Source organism: Falco peregrinus, chromosome 6 (assembly GCF_023634155.1).
Source record: "Falco peregrinus isolate bFalPer1 chromosome 6, bFalPer1.pri, whole genome shotgun sequence".
Classification (NCBI taxonomy): domain Eukaryota; kingdom Metazoa; phylum Chordata; class Aves; order Falconiformes; family Falconidae; genus Falco; species Falco peregrinus.
Window position 1 is genome coordinate 17664419 of NC_073726.1, and position 17146 is coordinate 17681564.

General features: G+C 41.0%; 1 protein-coding gene across 2 annotated transcripts in view; it reads left to right on the top strand.

Annotated features, from left to right (window-relative positions):
• RELN (reelin) overlaps window positions 1–17146 on the top strand; it is a 298010-nt gene that overhangs the window by 265946 nt on the left and 14918 nt on the right. For both annotated transcript variants that reach the window (XM_055807624.1, XM_055807623.1), the window contains exons 47-58: window positions 3000–3140; window positions 4503–4680; window positions 5970–6163; window positions 7266–7522; window positions 8291–8445; window positions 9239–9453; window positions 10149–10326; window positions 11762–11937; window positions 13252–13358; window positions 13784–14026; window positions 14498–14673; window positions 16338–16411. In XM_055807624.1, the coding sequence (XP_055663599.1) occupies window positions 3000–3140; window positions 4503–4680; window positions 5970–6163; window positions 7266–7522; window positions 8291–8445; window positions 9239–9453; window positions 10149–10326; window positions 11762–11937; window positions 13252–13358; window positions 13784–14026; window positions 14498–14673; window positions 16338–16411 (2094 nt within the window). The remainder of the gene's footprint in view (window positions 1–2999; window positions 3141–4502; window positions 4681–5969; window positions 6164–7265; window positions 7523–8290; window positions 8446–9238; window positions 9454–10148; window positions 10327–11761; window positions 11938–13251; window positions 13359–13783; window positions 14027–14497; window positions 14674–16337; window positions 16412–17146) is intronic.

The window sequence follows — 17146 nt, forward strand, 5'->3', positions numbered from 1 at the left end:
GATAGGAAATTCTTGTTCTGTCTTGTCCTGGGGAGGGACAGAGGGAACTTTTTCAAGAATCTCATGTTATCCTCAGTCTCACTGAATTCTGGTTGTTTCAGTGTCTAATTGGACTGGCTGAATCCCTGCTGCACCCTGTGCTTGCTGTTGTTGACTATGAGCTGTCGATTTAAATGTAGCACTTTTCAGGCTTCTTGTTTTTCTGTGCATTCTTTGTGTCTTTTGTGTCTCTCTCACCTTTGATGTTCTCATCATTGTTTTTACTCATGCCCCATTTTCACCTCTTCTTCCTTTTCCTATGTTCTTTTGTCTTTGAGGGAAGAAAAATTGTGGGATTGGTTGGGAGGGTGCAGTGAAAGGAGCTGTTGGGACTGACAGGGCTATTGGGAGTGCTGCCATACTGTTCCCTACGATGCTCTGAAAACTCCTGGATTTTTATTTTGTTTGTCAAAAAGATCCATCTAGGGACAACTGGGTAGTTCAGCCTTCCAGTTTGCATCCTTCTTGATGTGCTTGTTTTGCAGGAATAGCTGTGACTGTTCCCCGCGCAGTCATACCTGATGAAGCTGGCGTAGAGCTAGCCCAAAGTAAAGCCCTGCAAACACAGGTAGCATGGACATCAGGCTCTCTGCACAACCTGGCTCCACAGCTTTGCTCCCGTTGCTGAACCCAACCTCCTCACATACGCATAGGCTGAACTAACTGCGGGCACAGAAGTACCACAGCACCAGCAGAGCCTATGCCTGTTTAAGAAAGGTTGTTGTGAAAGATGCCAGCTAATGCCCACACGAGTTTGGAAATCGAGACCTTTATCTTTTAGCAATTGTACTGAGAGCGCTTATACACTTGCCACACATTTGGAAACTAGTAGTGGAAAAGTCCATGTTCTGTTACCGATCATGTAAGGCACCTAGATTCTTCCCTATCTTCAGTGCAGTGCTTCACATCAAGTAACAGTATTTTTTTAGGACTTGTTCCCAGCATCGTTCTCCTCTTCTTCCTCTTTTGTACTGCTTCACTACACACTGTCTGCAAATTCCATTACCCCAACAGTTCTTGTATAAAGTCTGTAAACCTGTGTTCAGGGGGGGCTTTCTGAGGCTAAATAGGATAAATCAGGACTGGAGCTGATGTTTCAGACCAATTGAATTTGGACCTGAAAGGAACCTACCACCCAAAATAAATTTAGGTTTATAAATAACTTTGATTTTAAGACTGAAAAGTTTTTTGAGCAGTATACGACAAAAGAAGTCTGATGTCCTACAGAGGCAAAGTTCGCTTTTGTGTCCAATCCAATAACTATATTTGTTGGCTCAGGTAATAAGATTTCCCAAAGCTATTAAGATAGGAATTGCATGAGAGAGGTGCAGCTAATAGGCCTTTTAGTCTAGATGCAATATAATTTTTATGCTGCTTTATTTTCAAGCTGTGTAACAGCAGGTGTGTGTCTCTAATTGTTTGTGCCTGTGTGTTTTGGGGATATGCAGGCCACATAGTCAATAGCTTGGCCTATTGCACAGCACCCATCCTTACGTAGCCTTTTAGGGCTTGTGTAGCCCAGGGTGCTATCTAACCTCTGGCCTGTGGAAGGCAACGAACACTCAGTTTTGATCAGACTCAGAGCTGATTTTAAAATGCAAATGCAAATGCAAAGCTTCTCTGGGGAGCATCAGCTCCATAAATTGTTAGTGAAGCACTAAACCTAAAGCAAGCAGTGTAAGATATAGGGCTTGCCTTTATTCCTAAAGGACCTCCTCACAATTTATGCATTTCTTTTAAAAATGCTATTTGGTGAGCAGCTAGACAGCACAGTAGTAGATTTCTCTTTGGATAAACTTGTTATTCATTCACCTCACGCAACATGTTTATAAAGAAATAATTCATAGGATAACACTGACCTTACCATAAAAGGTCTATATTTACACTGAATAAATTTGGGGGATTTTGCTGTTTATTTGTTTTGGTGTTTACAATAATTGTAATTTCGCTTTGAGTTTCAAAAGAAAACAGACTGCACAAAGTTCAATGCTGCCATCTAGTGCTGTACAGCAAAACATGGACTAGCTTGAATTTAAAATGGTATTTTTGATAAGTTACAGAAATTCATCTACTCACAGCTATTGGAATATAGGTGTCCACTGCTGCGTGACCTGAATAGCTATTAGGTATCCCCTGACTGTTTCATCTAGGTTTTTGTCCTCTATCTTGGGAGAGCTGAGACACTTAATTCACATATAACTACATCAAAGCAAGGTGTTAGAACAGGGAGCTAAGCCCTCTTTAATGAAAAAAACGAAAATTATTTACTGGAAGGAGCCAGGATCATGCCAAAGACTATTTTTTAACATTTCCAGCCTAGCCCTGGATGGAGGGGAGGGAGGAAACTGCAAAACCAGGGTCATGCTGCACATACACATGCTCTCATCTGTCCCCTGTAGGTTTATAAATGGCAGCAGCCAACTCACTCCTTAGAGTTGCTCTTACTTAAGTGTAGTTGGGAGAATTCATAGAGAAAAGGTTGGGTTAGTTTGTTGACTTGGACAGAAGCAATAGCACTCAGGCTCAGGGTGAAACTTGGAGGATTTGGGTGATTCTGGTTTGATCCAGCTCCCAGCTGTCCCTCAAGTTCGGATTTGTGCTTGTACGTGGTTATGACTGGTCTGAGCTTCCCTTTGGGCATATCACCTTCTTCCTACCCTCTTCTCCACTGCACCAACCACAGCCCACTGCCTTTGCTCTCACTGGTGAGCGCTTTCCCACCTCCCACGCTCTCAGCATGCTACCAAGCACCCATGCTTTGTCCTGCTCTCCAAATGTGGGCACCCTGCTCTTGGCTTTTCAGAGACCTTGTCGTTATGAAGAATCAGCCCTGGGTTGTGCTGGTATCAAATGAATCTTCCAGGAGCAGTCTAGCCTTAAGACTGGCATTTCTTTTCAGTCAAAATAAAGATTAGCTTAGCTAGAATTATTACCTTTCTGTTTTTCTTTCTCTCCCAAAGGTCTCAAGCCACTCGTTTCCGCTGGCACCAGCCTGCTCCTTTCGATAAGCAGCAAACATGGGCAATCGATAACGTCTACATTGGGGATGGCTGCATAGACATGTGCAGCGGCCATGGGAAGTGCACACAAGACAACTGTGTGTAAGTGCCATTTGTGCCCTGTCCTGCCCGATGCTGTAGCGTTTTGCTCCTCCTCTGTCATTTCAATGAACTTGCAGGAAAGGCTTTGATACAATTTTTAAAAGGAAGGTGGATCTTGCTGTTAAAGCAGGGCACTGGGACTACTTGGGAACAGAAATAACAAGAGGAAGGGGTAAGTGTGGGGGTTAGCTCTGCCAGACCTCTGCCTGTTTGTACGTCAAATGTGTGGGCCGTGCTGCCAGTCCTTTCCTCAGCGGCAGTGTATCACCTCTGCTGCTGCCTATGCTGTATCTTGGCTCCCCTCCCACTAGGTAGTGAGCAAGGACCCCTTGAGTTTGCATACCCTTTTAGGAACGCACAGCCCTGGAGCTTCCCAGAAGATGTCACCCTTATTCCCAAGGGGTTTCACGCCATGTCCCCCTGCCCTAATCCTGGCCCTGGGTGCAGAAGACCTGGGCTGGAGGTAAGACACGTCCACTAAGCAGAATACACACCAGTTCTTCACAAGGCCAGATTTTGCCTTGGGGCTGGTGTTGGCTTGATGGCCTAATGCAGTGCCTCTGCTCCATGGTAGGGTTTGCCAGTGGAGCAAACCGGCTTGATCCTCAGACTGTTTAACAGCCCACACAGAGCCCTGCAAAGCTAACAAACAACAACCAGATCCCCCCAGATTTATCTGTCTGGCAACAGAGAAATACCTTCCAGATGGATGTATTGCTTTTTTCCAGCCACAAATGGCAACAGAAATGGGAGAATTGTTGTACAATTGTGCTGTGACTGTGTTTGCTAGAAATACATTCCGCTGCAGAATAGACATATTATTGTGTTGTCCTCTATCCTGACAGCACTGAAGTACCAAGGCTTAATCTCCCTGGTGAAATCTGCATAGTAGCAGAACACATTTCCATGCTGTTATCCAATCTTTGACACATTATAAGAAGGTTTTTCAGAGAAAAAAAAGGGGGACTATATAATGAAATAACAGGAAAGTACCCATCCACTAACAGTTTAAAGAAACTTAAAATCTAACATGAGCAGGACATTCTCAGGCTTTGCACATTCTCTTAGGTTTATCTCTCCAAGTACAATGTATTTGACTGATTTTCCTCTGTGCCAGAGTGTAGTCTGTATTAGCAGCTAGAATGATACATAATACTAGCCTTCCTAAAGGCATTTTTTTCATGTTAACTACAAAAAGTGGCAGATGTTTGAAACCCCCATACACCAGTTGTGTGCTAGAAAATGATGCAGACAGCCTCTACGCGGAGTAAGATGGCACCTTAATGTGGAATAACACGGCACTGATTAAACCTCTGTGCAGAGCTTTTGCCAGCTGAATTTTGCATTTGCTTTCCTCTGCAGCTGCGATGAGCACTGGGGTGGGCTGTACTGTGACGAGCCAGAGACCCCCCTTCCGACACAACTGAAAGATAACTTCAACCGCTCGCCATCTAACCAGAACTGGCTGACAGTGAATGGGGGCAAACTGAGCACGGTCTGCGGCGCCGTAGCCTCTGGGATGGCTCTTCACTTCAGCGGGGTGTGTGTTCAGCACAGGGGCCAGCTGGCTCCATTCGACAGTATAAATGGGACTGATTTAAAAAGATAAATAAATAGGAAGGTGTTAAAAAATATCAGCATAACATATTAAACACATAACATACAAAAAAACCCTTATATTCTTTTCCCAGCTTAAGGTCAAAGTCAGACAGGTCCTACAGACGAGGGCCAGCCAGAAACACTCCAGGAAAGCAGATACCATGTTCCTGCTGCAGCCAGGAAAATGAGATATAGCATGTGTGCCGCCTCAAAAGAGCTGTGGAGGGGCCTTTGGAGGTGGAGCTGATAGACTAAAGCACAGTCCAAATATGTAGACACTCAATTCCACTCACTCATAATAGGCTCCTGATAGCATTTAGAACTTCCAGAGACAAGACTTTGGTGCAGCTTCTAATCAGACCACAGAGGTAAATTAATAACTAAGTATTTGCATGTGTATAACTTGCATTGGTCATTGAAAATACATCCCTGTGTAGCCTCATTCTTCAGATACTTCATTGTTGGGGTTTTTTTCCCAGAAAAGTAAGCTGAGTAAGCTCAGAGTAAAATTTCCTGGTTTAGCTGCATACATAGGTATTTAACCCAGACTGCTGCTGAACTACAGTTTGCTTACAGATAACCTTGTGATTATAAAAATGACAGAATAGTATTTTATAAACATGCAAAACATATCCTTGTAGATCAGCTCCATGCAAATATATTACTAGGTTCAAACTGATGCAAGTTTTCAAAATAAACTGACAGAAGTATTACATTTCCACTTCCTTCCAGTAGGACTAAGTAGGTACCACTAACTAATAGACTAAGCAACATGAAATATGTAAGGGATTATGGAAAAACAAATTATTAAAACTGCTGTGCCATTTGATGCTTTGCATAAATTGAGTCATTAGCACATAATCAGTGATTCATTAATTCTGCCTGGAAAACCTTATATTTTACACCAGGGGCATGGATTTTTATAACTCTTGTATTCAGAAGAAAGGTGAATACCATTCTTGATACTGAATGTTGTAAAGCTGTAGGTACAAGTAGCAACATGTATGAATACACAACAGGAATTTTTAAATTGCAACGCAACTGAAATTATGTCCTCAGGGAGGAACATTTATTGTTCTGTTGTAGCTTTACCTTTTTTATAATTAGTATAATTTTGTACAATTTTGAAAGTTCTACAATGTGAAGTTAAATTAACAGTGACTGCATAGTCTAATACTTTGTTGTGTTTGTAAGTTTTGCCAGCCAACGTATTTTTTCATCACTTTTAAGGGCTGCAGCCGTATGTTAGTTACAGTGGATTTGAACCTCACCAGTGCAGAATTCATCCAGTTTTATTTCATGTATGGATGTCTGATAACTCCTAATAACCGCAACCAAGGAGTGCTGCTGGAGTATTCTGTGAATGGTGGAATCACCTGGAGCCTCTTAATGGAAATTTTCTATGATCAATTCAGCAAGCCTGGGTTTGTAGATACCTTCTTCTGGCTATAACATTTCCTGTACTAAAGTAAGGTGGTCTTAAATGTTTCTTAAGAACCTGTGGGACATATTACTGCTGTCGTTTGGATGTCATATCTTTTAAGAGTTTAGCCTGCCCAGTCCTGCAAGCGTTTATGAATGGCCTTAGCACATGTGCTTGAGCATCATCAGCATTTGTGCAGCTGCTAGGCCAGAAATACAAGGGTAGTAAGGAGTCTGTAGCAGTCTAGTAGATTCGTAAAGGGTTGCAGGAAGACAAATTAATAGCTACTGTAATAATACCCATGCTGTTCTTTAAGATACTTTCATTTACAATCTAGTTTCTTACTGACAAGAGCAGAAATTCATTGCTTGAACTAGTTAGAAAATGGTGTGGAGAGGAGAAAATTAATTCCTGCAGATATCCATGAAAAGGACGGATACACTGAAGATCTATTTTCAGATATTCATGAGATTCAGATCATGCATACGTATGGTGGACCTTTTCCTCACTGTCCAATCTAATAGACTCATAGAAAATGGGGCTGGGAGGGACCCCTTATTTGTTATTTCATTTGGACACACCAATAAATCACTAGCACTTTAACTGGACAAGAGATTTAAGTGTACTATCATCTACCATTGGAATGGAAATAAGAAAACGGTACTCAAACAGCAGATAGCTGAATGGCTCCAGGTTGAAAATAGCAATCTTAATTTTACTTCAGCATTCTCCTTCTTAACATTTCCCTTAAGACCTTATGGTCATACCCCACTTGCTAATCTAGACCATTGCATTTGGTCCCATAAGCAGAGTTGGAGCACACAACGTTGCTCAAACCATGTCACAGTGGCTGCTGACCCTTCCCACCTCACTCTGAGACCCTGTCCCAGGGATGACATTGGGAGTAATAGGGAAGGTTTTTGTTTCAGCCGTCTCCTGTAGGGGAACATAGGCTAGATCACCCAGTCTTTTCCTTCTTTCCCAGCTTCCACATAGTCTAGGAAACAATGGGAGTGGACCTGGTCAAAGCACCCAGCACAGAGCACTGGGAAGTGTCTTCCTCCTGTGGCTTTCTTACAACTAAATTCCACTTTTTATTTCAGCTTTGTGAACATCCTCCTTCCCTATGATGCCAAAACCATTGGGACACGCTTCCGCTGGTGGCAGCCTAAACACGATGGCCTGGACCAGAACGACTGGGCTATTGACAATGTGTTGATCTCCGGCTCAGCTGACCAGAGGACGGTGATGCTTGACACCTTCAGCAGTGCTCCCCTGCCACAGCATGAGCGCTCCCCTGCCGATGCAGGGCCCACTGGGAGGATCGCCTTCGACATCTTCATGGAAGACAAAACCACAGGTAAAGATTTTACATGGATCTGAATTAAAAAGCAAGAAGTCAGTCCAGCGATTTCCAAATCTTGCTGAGCCTCTGAATCTTTGTCTTACTGACACAGATACCACAGACAATTCCATCGCTTATAGGCATCTCGTAATTTGTTTCTAGTTCACAAAATGCAAAATTAAAAGATGTAATTAACTCTTCTTTTTTTACTGCATGGATTTATTTAGAAATTAATTTATTTTCAAAAAAAGAAAAAAGGATTTTAAGGTGCCAGGTTATGCTAAGCAAGTTCCTTAACCTGAATATCTGTTTTCTGTTTCCTAACTTTTTAAACATTCTTTGGGGAAGTTACATTTTAAAACTAAATTTTGTAGAGCATGTATTTCTGGATGTTTACAAGGCTTAACAGCTAACAGTGGTGGGGTACCATTTGTGCAGACATATAGGCAACACCCATTAAGAAGTTCTCCCATGATGTCCAATGTAACAGAAGTTTATGTTTTGAGTAAGTCTTAGATCCTTGCTTCTTGAACTTTAAAAAATAATGCTATAATTCTTATGTAAGAGAGTAGTAAGAGGTGCTTTGAGTAATAAATGTGATAAATGTAATAAATATGCACATGGGAAAGATGGAGTACCGACATTCTCAGGAGTAATATTAAATAATTTTCATGTAGGCTGAAAAATAAAGCTATGAATCACCGTTAGTGGTTAACACTACTTTCTGTTCTCTTTAATTTATATCGTCATTGTATATTACTGACACTGCCATTTATTTTCAAGTGAATGAACACTGGTTATTCCATGATGATTGCTCAATTGAGAGATTTTGCGATTCTCCTGATGGTGTCATGATCTGTGGGAGCCACGATGGCAGAGAGGTCTATGCAGTCACCCATGACCTGACACCTACAGAAGGCTGGATTATGCAGTTCAAGGTAAAAGCTCTGTCTGCAATATCATTGTTCAAAAATACTTTTTGCTCCAGGTCTAAGAAGATTTTGCAGGCTGTAGGATGATGCATAAGCCTATGCACGAGCCATTCTCTGCAGGGAAATTGTTAGGCCATCCTCATTTTTCTCACCTGCTCTGCGTTGGTCAGCTTTAATACCACAGGCTGTCCTCAGAGGTGACGCACACAGCAGTTGTGTGGAAATCATGTAATAAGAATATTACATGTATACAAGGCACCTGTTTTGTAACAGCTGCTTGGTAAAGGAAAAGCAGCTCCAATGTAGCCCACACCGCTCCTATGCTGTCATGCATTCACATCAAACCTGCACCCAAACTGCCCTTCATACACCGCTTTACCTACATTAAAGTAATGACCCAGCAATATATGGAAGATCCCTTTCCACATCTCTCCCATAAAGACAATCCCCCTAACATAACCAAGCTGACTGGCCTCCTGTGGAATACTCAAATCTTACGTTGCGTGGGAAGGGAGATTAATTTTATTAGTTAAGGGTACTGGGGTATAAGCCACAAGTGTCAAAACCTGGAAATCCAGAAATGTGAGCTGACTAGAAGAAAATGAAACTCAGAATATGGTGCCTATTCTCAGTCTTGGGAATATTGATGAGATCTGCAGATGACTGGTACCATATCAGCACTGCTACTGCCATCACTTCAGGCAAAATTCTGCACTCAGTTTTCAGGTCCAGATATCTTTCTAAACTCTAGCCACCACCACAATTAATTCTATTTTGCTTACACTGTCTTTTTTATTAGGTTTCTGTTGGATGTAAAACCTCAGAAAAACTTGCACAAAATCAGGTCCATGTGCAGTATTCCACTGACTTTGGTGTTAGCTGGAGTTACTTGGTACCTCAGTGTTTACCAGCTGACCCAAAATGTTCTGGGAGCGTTTCACAGCCATCTGTCTTCTTTCCCACAAAAGGATGGAAAAGAGTAACGTACGCACTGCCTGAAAACCTTGTCGGGAAGTAAGTATGAATTCGCTACCCATTTTGTCTTAGTTTCAGTACCTTCTGAAAAACACAACGGGATACATCTGCCTATTCATTCTCTTGCAAGGAAGGTGCAGACTAGTGGCATTCACGCTCATTATGTATGCTGCATAATTTTATTTCCTATCAATCAGGATTGACCACGACTCTTGGTCTGAACAACCGGCAAAGTTATCCTTGCTTCTCTGTAGCTTGCTCTGGTACAGCCTGTTATGTTTCGTTCAGGCAGCTGCAGTCAATTAGAGAGCCGATCTATGACCTTACTGAGTAGAAAAGTTAGTAGTAGCTAGTAGTTAGTAGTTAGCAGTTAGCAGTAGCCCACACACATGCAAACCATTTGTCTTTTTCTGCAAAATTAAAATCTCTTATATTCTTTAAATAATCTGTTCAGGAAGTGTAACCAAAATTGAAATTCTCTGGCAAGAAACCAGAATAGCTTTTTCCAGCTTCAGCAGTGTCTGGAATCCATCCATGTAGCATAGGTAGTACATGTGTGAAGAAAAATATATGGATATGTATAAAATCAGTTTCAACAGACACTGCCAGATATTACTTGTGGAACTTTGGAGGATAGTACAGTCATAAGTATATTGTGTTTCATCCACCTTTTTTTCAATTGAGCCGAGTTGTTTTATACACATGTCTGTTCTTCTTCATTCCTTTATATCCAGTCCTGTGAGGTTTCGGTTCTACCAGAAATACTCAGATATGCAGTGGGCCATCGATAATTTCTATCTGGGCCCTGGTTGTCTGGAAAACTGCAGAGGTCATGGGGACTGCCTGAATGAGCAATGCATCTGCGACCCTGGGTATTCAGGTCCAAACTGCTATCTGACCCAAACATTGAAGGTAATTTTACCGCGTATTTTAAAGAGTGAATTTTGCCGTGTGTTTGGCTGAGAGAGAGAAGAGAGATGTCAAACCCACTGGAAACTGAGCTTTGATTCCTGTCAGCCTGAAGATACTGAAATCCGTTTTCAATGCTTTTATTGTTTTTTAACAAAACTTATCACTGCAGTATCTAAGAATGGGTTTGTTCCTTTGCAAATAACACTGCCCAAAAAAAGCTGTGATTAAGTTCACTGTTCATCCTTAGATCATCATTATACGATCTAAATCACCCTTGCATATTTGATTATATTTGATCAAGACCTGTAGAAGGATTTTCTTTATCATGAAAGAGCTTACTGAAGTAGAGGATACGAGAAAATAGCATGAAATTACATAAAATTAATTCACCTACCTGTTAGTGTTACCCTGAAACAAGTGAGTGAAATTGAGTTAGATGTTGCTAATTTAAAAGTTAACATATTTTTAAAATTTAACATATTTAGAAAACAATATGAAGGAACCGCAAGTAAGTTTAAAATGCAATGTTTACCATCTCATTTTTTCTACATCAGGTAAGAACAGCACAGGTACGTGCTCCACAGAAACAACAGGTTAAGCAGCATTCTGTCTAAAGAGAATATAACTGTTTAACTTTTCAGTTATGTCATTTGAATTGTTGTGACCTTCTGTTTTTCATTTGAGATACTAATCACATGAACAAATATCATCATCTGTTCGCAACTTTTAATTAGTAATGTATTCTTCGCATTAAGGACATTTGGGATAAAATCCTAGCAAATTTAGGGGCGTTTTACTACTGTCTCCTTAAGGCCAGGATTTCACTCATGGCATTGCTTTTACTGCATACCTGGAGGTAAGTGGAAATCACAGATATATCCTACATAGCTTTCACTGCAAATATTTGTGCAGACAGTTGCGTAAATGCATATTCGCTACAATAACCCTAAAATTTCATTGTGGTACTGGTTTTGCTGGGGAAAAATATAGAACAGCAATTTCTCCCATACATACTAGATATATACTGGAGTGGTGTTACTTAGTCTGAAATAACTATGGTTACGAATTAGACCCATTGTGGTGGGTTGGCCCTGTCTGGGTGCCCAGTGCCCACCACAGCCGCTGTCACTGCCCTCCCTAGCCGGGCTACCAAAACCTTGCCGTGCAAACCCAATACACCCATTCATTTGCACATGCAAATTTTAGTGTGCTGGATTACCTCCCAAGTATGTTAAAATCTTTCCCTAACATATTCTCACATTCAGCCAATTCAGTTCAAGTGGCTAAATGTTCAGCCAAAAGGGATTATGTTCAGTCACCTGTAAAAAAATTTTTACAGCGTTAAAACACGCTTAAGTTCAAACATGTTTAAGTCAGTTCCAGTTGTGGTCGCCACAAAGGGTTAAGATCATAATTTCCTGTGCTTTACTTACAGACTTTCCTGAAAGAGCGCTTTGACAATGAAGAAATCAAGCCAGATTTATGGATGTCCTTAGAGGGAGGAAATACCTGTACCGAGTGTGGGATTCTCGCAGAAGACACAACCCTGTATTTTGGAGGTGCAACTGTGAGGCAGGCTGTCACTCAAGATCTGGACCTGCGGGGGGCAAAGTAGGTCTCATTTCCCTGTCATTTTGATGTAGAACTCTGTTAAACACTGACAAAGCAGCAGATGACATAGCTTGTGGCTCAGGGAATTCCTAGGCCACCACGAGCATAGCACTATCTCAGACAGGCGCTAATGAGATTGTGATTCTCGAGGCACTAACACTTTCAGCTGAGTCACGGAGAGCGCAGATCACCCTCGCACAGTGGAAAGAGTCTGTCATGTCCAGGTGAAGCAGCAGGTCCCCTTCCCCAGGAATATCCTTGAGTCAGCAACGCCTGTCTTGCAAAGAGGCGAGATAGCACAGTTCCCTGAGCATTACTGCCTCTACCCCGGGAGGCACCAGCCGTGTCTCCCGTTTTGTTCAAAACATAACCTCTGCTGGTTTTCTTCTCTTGGGTGCCCGTACAAGACCCACTCCATTCACCTGCTGTGGAAAAGGATGGCTTAACTGAAGAGCAATGGAATTATGTCAGTTTAGATAAGCTAAGGACGTGGCATAGAAGACAAATTCAGCATCATTTCCCTTGACTGTATGGCTTCAATGAGGACACATACTCTCACTTCCATGATTCAGCAAGAATTCAGAGTCACACAACCTTTCAGGAAGGAAGGGGCCTCAGGGAGTCCCTAGACCAGCCTCATGTTCAAAGCCAGGTCAACACTGAATTTGGAACAGGTTGCTCAGGGCTTTGTCCTGTTTGGCCTTGAGAAACCTCCAAGGACAGAGATCCCACAGTCTCTCTGGACAGCTTGTTCCAGTGTTGAGTTACCTCACAGTGATTTATTTATTTTTCCCCCTGTTATATCCAGTCAAAACCTCCCCTTTTTTGATGTATGACCACTGCCTCCCAGTCCCAGCCATCTTCTCCAGGCTGAACCAGCCATGGTCCCTCAGCCTCTTCTAACAGGGCACTTGCTCCAGCCCCAACTATTTCAGTGGCCTCCACTGACCTTGCCTTAATTTATCAGCTTCTTTTCTGTCCTTCACTGATACAAGGGCACCTTGTTAACTCATGCTGAGCTCCCTTTCCACTTGGAGTCCCAGGGAACTGTTAGCCAGGTGGCTCCCAGCCAGTCAGTCCCCAGCCTGCTGCAAGGGGTTAGTCCCTCCCAGGGGCAGGACTTTGCTGAATTTCATGAGGTTCCCATGAGAATTACTAGGCAATTCTTTTGAAAACCTCTGTTCTCTTTGTACATCGATGTTACTTGCTTAAAAATGCTGGCGTTTTGATCGTTTTCAGCACATCTGCTAAAAGAAAGCAAACTCCTCAATTTGTGCAGATCTCACAAATGTAAATTTACACATTTACTCTTAGGTTTCTACAGTACTGGGGGAGAATTGGGAGTGAAAACAACATGACAACATGTCACAGACCAACTTGCAGAAAGGAGGGAGTGCTGCTAGACTATTCCATTGATGGAGGCAAGTACATCCTGCAGTTTCAGCTAAGCTACAGCCTTGTTCTTTTCAGCTAACCTGCAGCACCATGAGTATCTGAGAAGTTGTCAGAGAGATCCAAAATACTAAGATAATTTTTCATTGTCAAGTTATTTTGTCCTTGTAAAGTTTTTTCCCCCATCTACAATTTCCATCTATTGTTCAGGAGTTTTCCATGAAAACCTATTGCCTGATTTCAGTCATTAGTGGCTCCAGCCAATTTGATTCCTTTATACGATTACAAGATTTCTTTGCAATGGATAACAGTGGCCAAATACCCTTGGAAGTTAAGACTTGTCTATTAGAAGACTATCGCTATCACTTTTTACTTCCTATTATCTTCCTTTAATCTTATAGAAGAGTCTACCCCGCACTTGTTTTTATTACTAAACCTGCATCTTTCATTCTAGGGATATCCTGGACTTTGCTTCACGAGATGGATTACCAAAAATACATCTCAGTCAGGCATGACTACATCCTCCTCCCTGAACATGCCTTGACCAATACAACTCGCTTGCGCTGGTGGCAGCCTTTTACCATCAGCAATGGGATCGTGGTTTCAGGCCCTGACCGGGCACAGTGGGCGCTGGATAACATCCTGATCGGAGGAGCAGAGATCAACCCTAGCCAGCTGGTAGATACATTTGATGACGGTAAGACAGGCTGTGACAGCTAATCTGTTGTCTGGCATGATCTTATCTGAAATTAGCCCTGTGAGCTTGCAAGCACACTTTTTAACGCTGCAAATTTTTTATTTTGTAGACTAATGCTGTTTATATGCTATTCTTCATGCTAGTAATACAGGTGTATAAATACATATATACATGTATACTCAGATATGTACGTGTGTAAATATATATATATGTATATACCTATAAGAAAGGCAAAATTTTTTATTCCAACCCATTTCATTTAAATTCCTAACAGTAAACTTTTATTTAATCTTATTTTTTTAAAGTGCCATTATTTAAACATTTTAATTACCTTACTGTGTGTCACAACAGATAGCATACATTTAGTGTTTATATCACTGAAGTACTCTTTCTAGTGATTTTTTTGGTTCATTACTAAGCCTTGGTGTTTACCGAGACAATGCAGTAATTGTATTTAATTCATCTTAACAGAAGGCAGCTCGCATGAAGAAAACTGGAGTTTTTACCCTAACGCAGTCAGGACTGCAGGGTTCTGTGGAAACCCATCATTTCATCTCTACTGGCCAAATAAGAAAAAGGACAAAACGCACAACATCCTGTCCTCCAGGGAGCTCATTATACAGCCAGGATACATGATGCAGTTTAAAGTAAGAAATGTTCTCTCTCTCTCCAAAGTGAAGTAGGCAATGAAAAATCATCTAATGTGTCTCCAGAAATCATTCTTCTTCCAATAGGATGCCAAATTGGATGAATAATTAATAATGACTTTTTACTAGAATTTAAAGGAACTTCTGAAGTGTAGGTAATGGGAACCAGAAAGGTTGCATGTATGTTAAATGTCAAATTATTCTGAATGTCTGTATGCTTTGGGGGTTACTGAAAGCAATTGGAAGTCTAATCCCTTTTTCCTGGAATTACTGTATCATCAGATACAGTAGGAACTATTTTCTAAGGTGAGAACACACAGCATGCAGAATACGCCATTTTCCCCTCACTCGTGAATAACCAGAAAAGGTGAGGTAGACACAGGCTGGAGAAGAGCGGTATATGGAAAATGCAAAAGTGCTGGAGTAGAAGCACCCCTTCTACTTATTTGTGTCATGGCAAATGACCTAAATAATCAGAGAAAAATTTCTGAATATTTTGTTTTAAGGTAAAAATCTGCACAGGGCCAAAGGCAACACATGGTTGTTGTCCAGAAATGTTCTAGGCCCTTCCCCAAACACCATGTTTTAAATAAATGAGCAACTAATATGAAAAAAGGGTTATCAAAATAGTCATCCATTTTCTTGTTATGTTTTTTTTTTCTTCTTGCTTTTCTGTTTGACAAGACAGTTCCAGAATTTTCCGTCTTCCACTAATCAATATTTTCACCTTTTCTCAACATCATTGCCTGTTTTATATTGACTGTCCAGTCCCACTAAGGCACTGCTTCCCCCACTCACACAGCATGCCTGCTTCAAAGAAATTATATAAAAGAGGAGCCTGACATGCTTTCTACTACTAAATTTCTACTACTAAATGCCAAGACCCCCTGAGGGTGCTTGTTTTACCCAGCCTATCATCTTTTTCCTGTTTTAAGACCAAAATTATGTTAACCCATCAGCACTTAATAGTTCATACTACTAAACCCTTGTTGCAAAGTTTTCATCTCCTTACTCTCTCCTCTTTTTCCTCACCAGTCACAGCAAAGATTTTATTTCTAAACTAAGAACTCAGCTCTAGTGCATGGCTGACATTTGGTTTTGAAGCTCTAAAAATTTAGCTTTTTGTTATCCATTCAGTACTATACATTGGGTATTGGAATCTTTCCACCCTAATATGACACAAATATGTTTATTGTTTTAAATATTCAGAGTAATTCTGTTCTTAAATTGGATTGACTTGAAGTTTATATCCACATGTTTATCATAATGAATTATAAATCTCTCAGGTAATTCATGTTTATCATAATGAATTATAAATCTCACAGGTAATTAATACATAGTTAGATATTTCACTTTCTGAAATGCCAAGGAGCTACCATATCTTTGTGGTTCCGACACAATGTTTGTTTTGATATTTAATTTGAACTTTAGGAACATAGTGTTAGGATTCTGCAGCAATGAAGCAAAATTAAATCAGTAAAAGCAGTATCTGAAGTACTGTGTCTTTTGTTTTCCATCCACTTTTGATGGATTGTGTCTAAGATCTAAGTTGGCAATCTTTTTTCTACACCCCATAAAGAAAAAAAGGAGAACAAGACTTCATTATATATCACATGAAATGTCTACCAGACTTGTTATAGCAGCCAATTTCATTTGTGCTATAGATCGTGGTTGGCTGTGAGGCAACTTCTTGTGGGGACCTCCACTCTGTGATGCTGGAGTATACGAAGGATGCCAGGTAAATGACAGCAGAACACATAGATGTAAAAAAAAATAATAAAAAAATCGTATGATATTAAAACCCTAGAGAGCTTTTCTTTATTAAAGCAATTACTTTGCTGTTCATCTGGTAACAGGATCTGGAAAAAGCTTGTGTGTAAGCACTGGGATTTGTCTACATAACTCCCATAAATTCTCTTTATTATTTATCCCACATGTTGACAGATTCATGACATCAAGCTTGCAGTTACAGTTGTGAGCGTGCTCCAATTAAAAATGTGCTTGCAGAAAACCACATTCACAGGAAACTGTTGTTTTAGTATGATACAGGACTATATATTTAGGACCAAGCTGTAATGAAGGGGGAGTTACTTAACTCCAAATCAGTCTTTAACTAGCAAACAATTAATAACACTGTCTCCTATGCTGTAGTATATTAGTGCATTATAATTTGTAAAAGCAACAGTATATTCTGTGCTCAAGTGACTGTGGGTGAACATGGAGCAAAATCTGTCAGGACTCTTCTGAACACTTAAGAGACAGACTAAGGAGCAAACTCCTAAATAAATTATTCTGTCATGCCTGCCCAGAGGAGCTCTGGGTTAGACTCTGCTGTATGTACCACCCCCAAGGGTTTCACAGCACCCAAACGTGGTCCTGGAAAGTCCACCCTGGCTGCACCAGTGCTTCAGCCTCTCACCTCTTGTCTATTTGTGGCTACATAGCATGGAAACTATTGGCGACAATCTCTTGG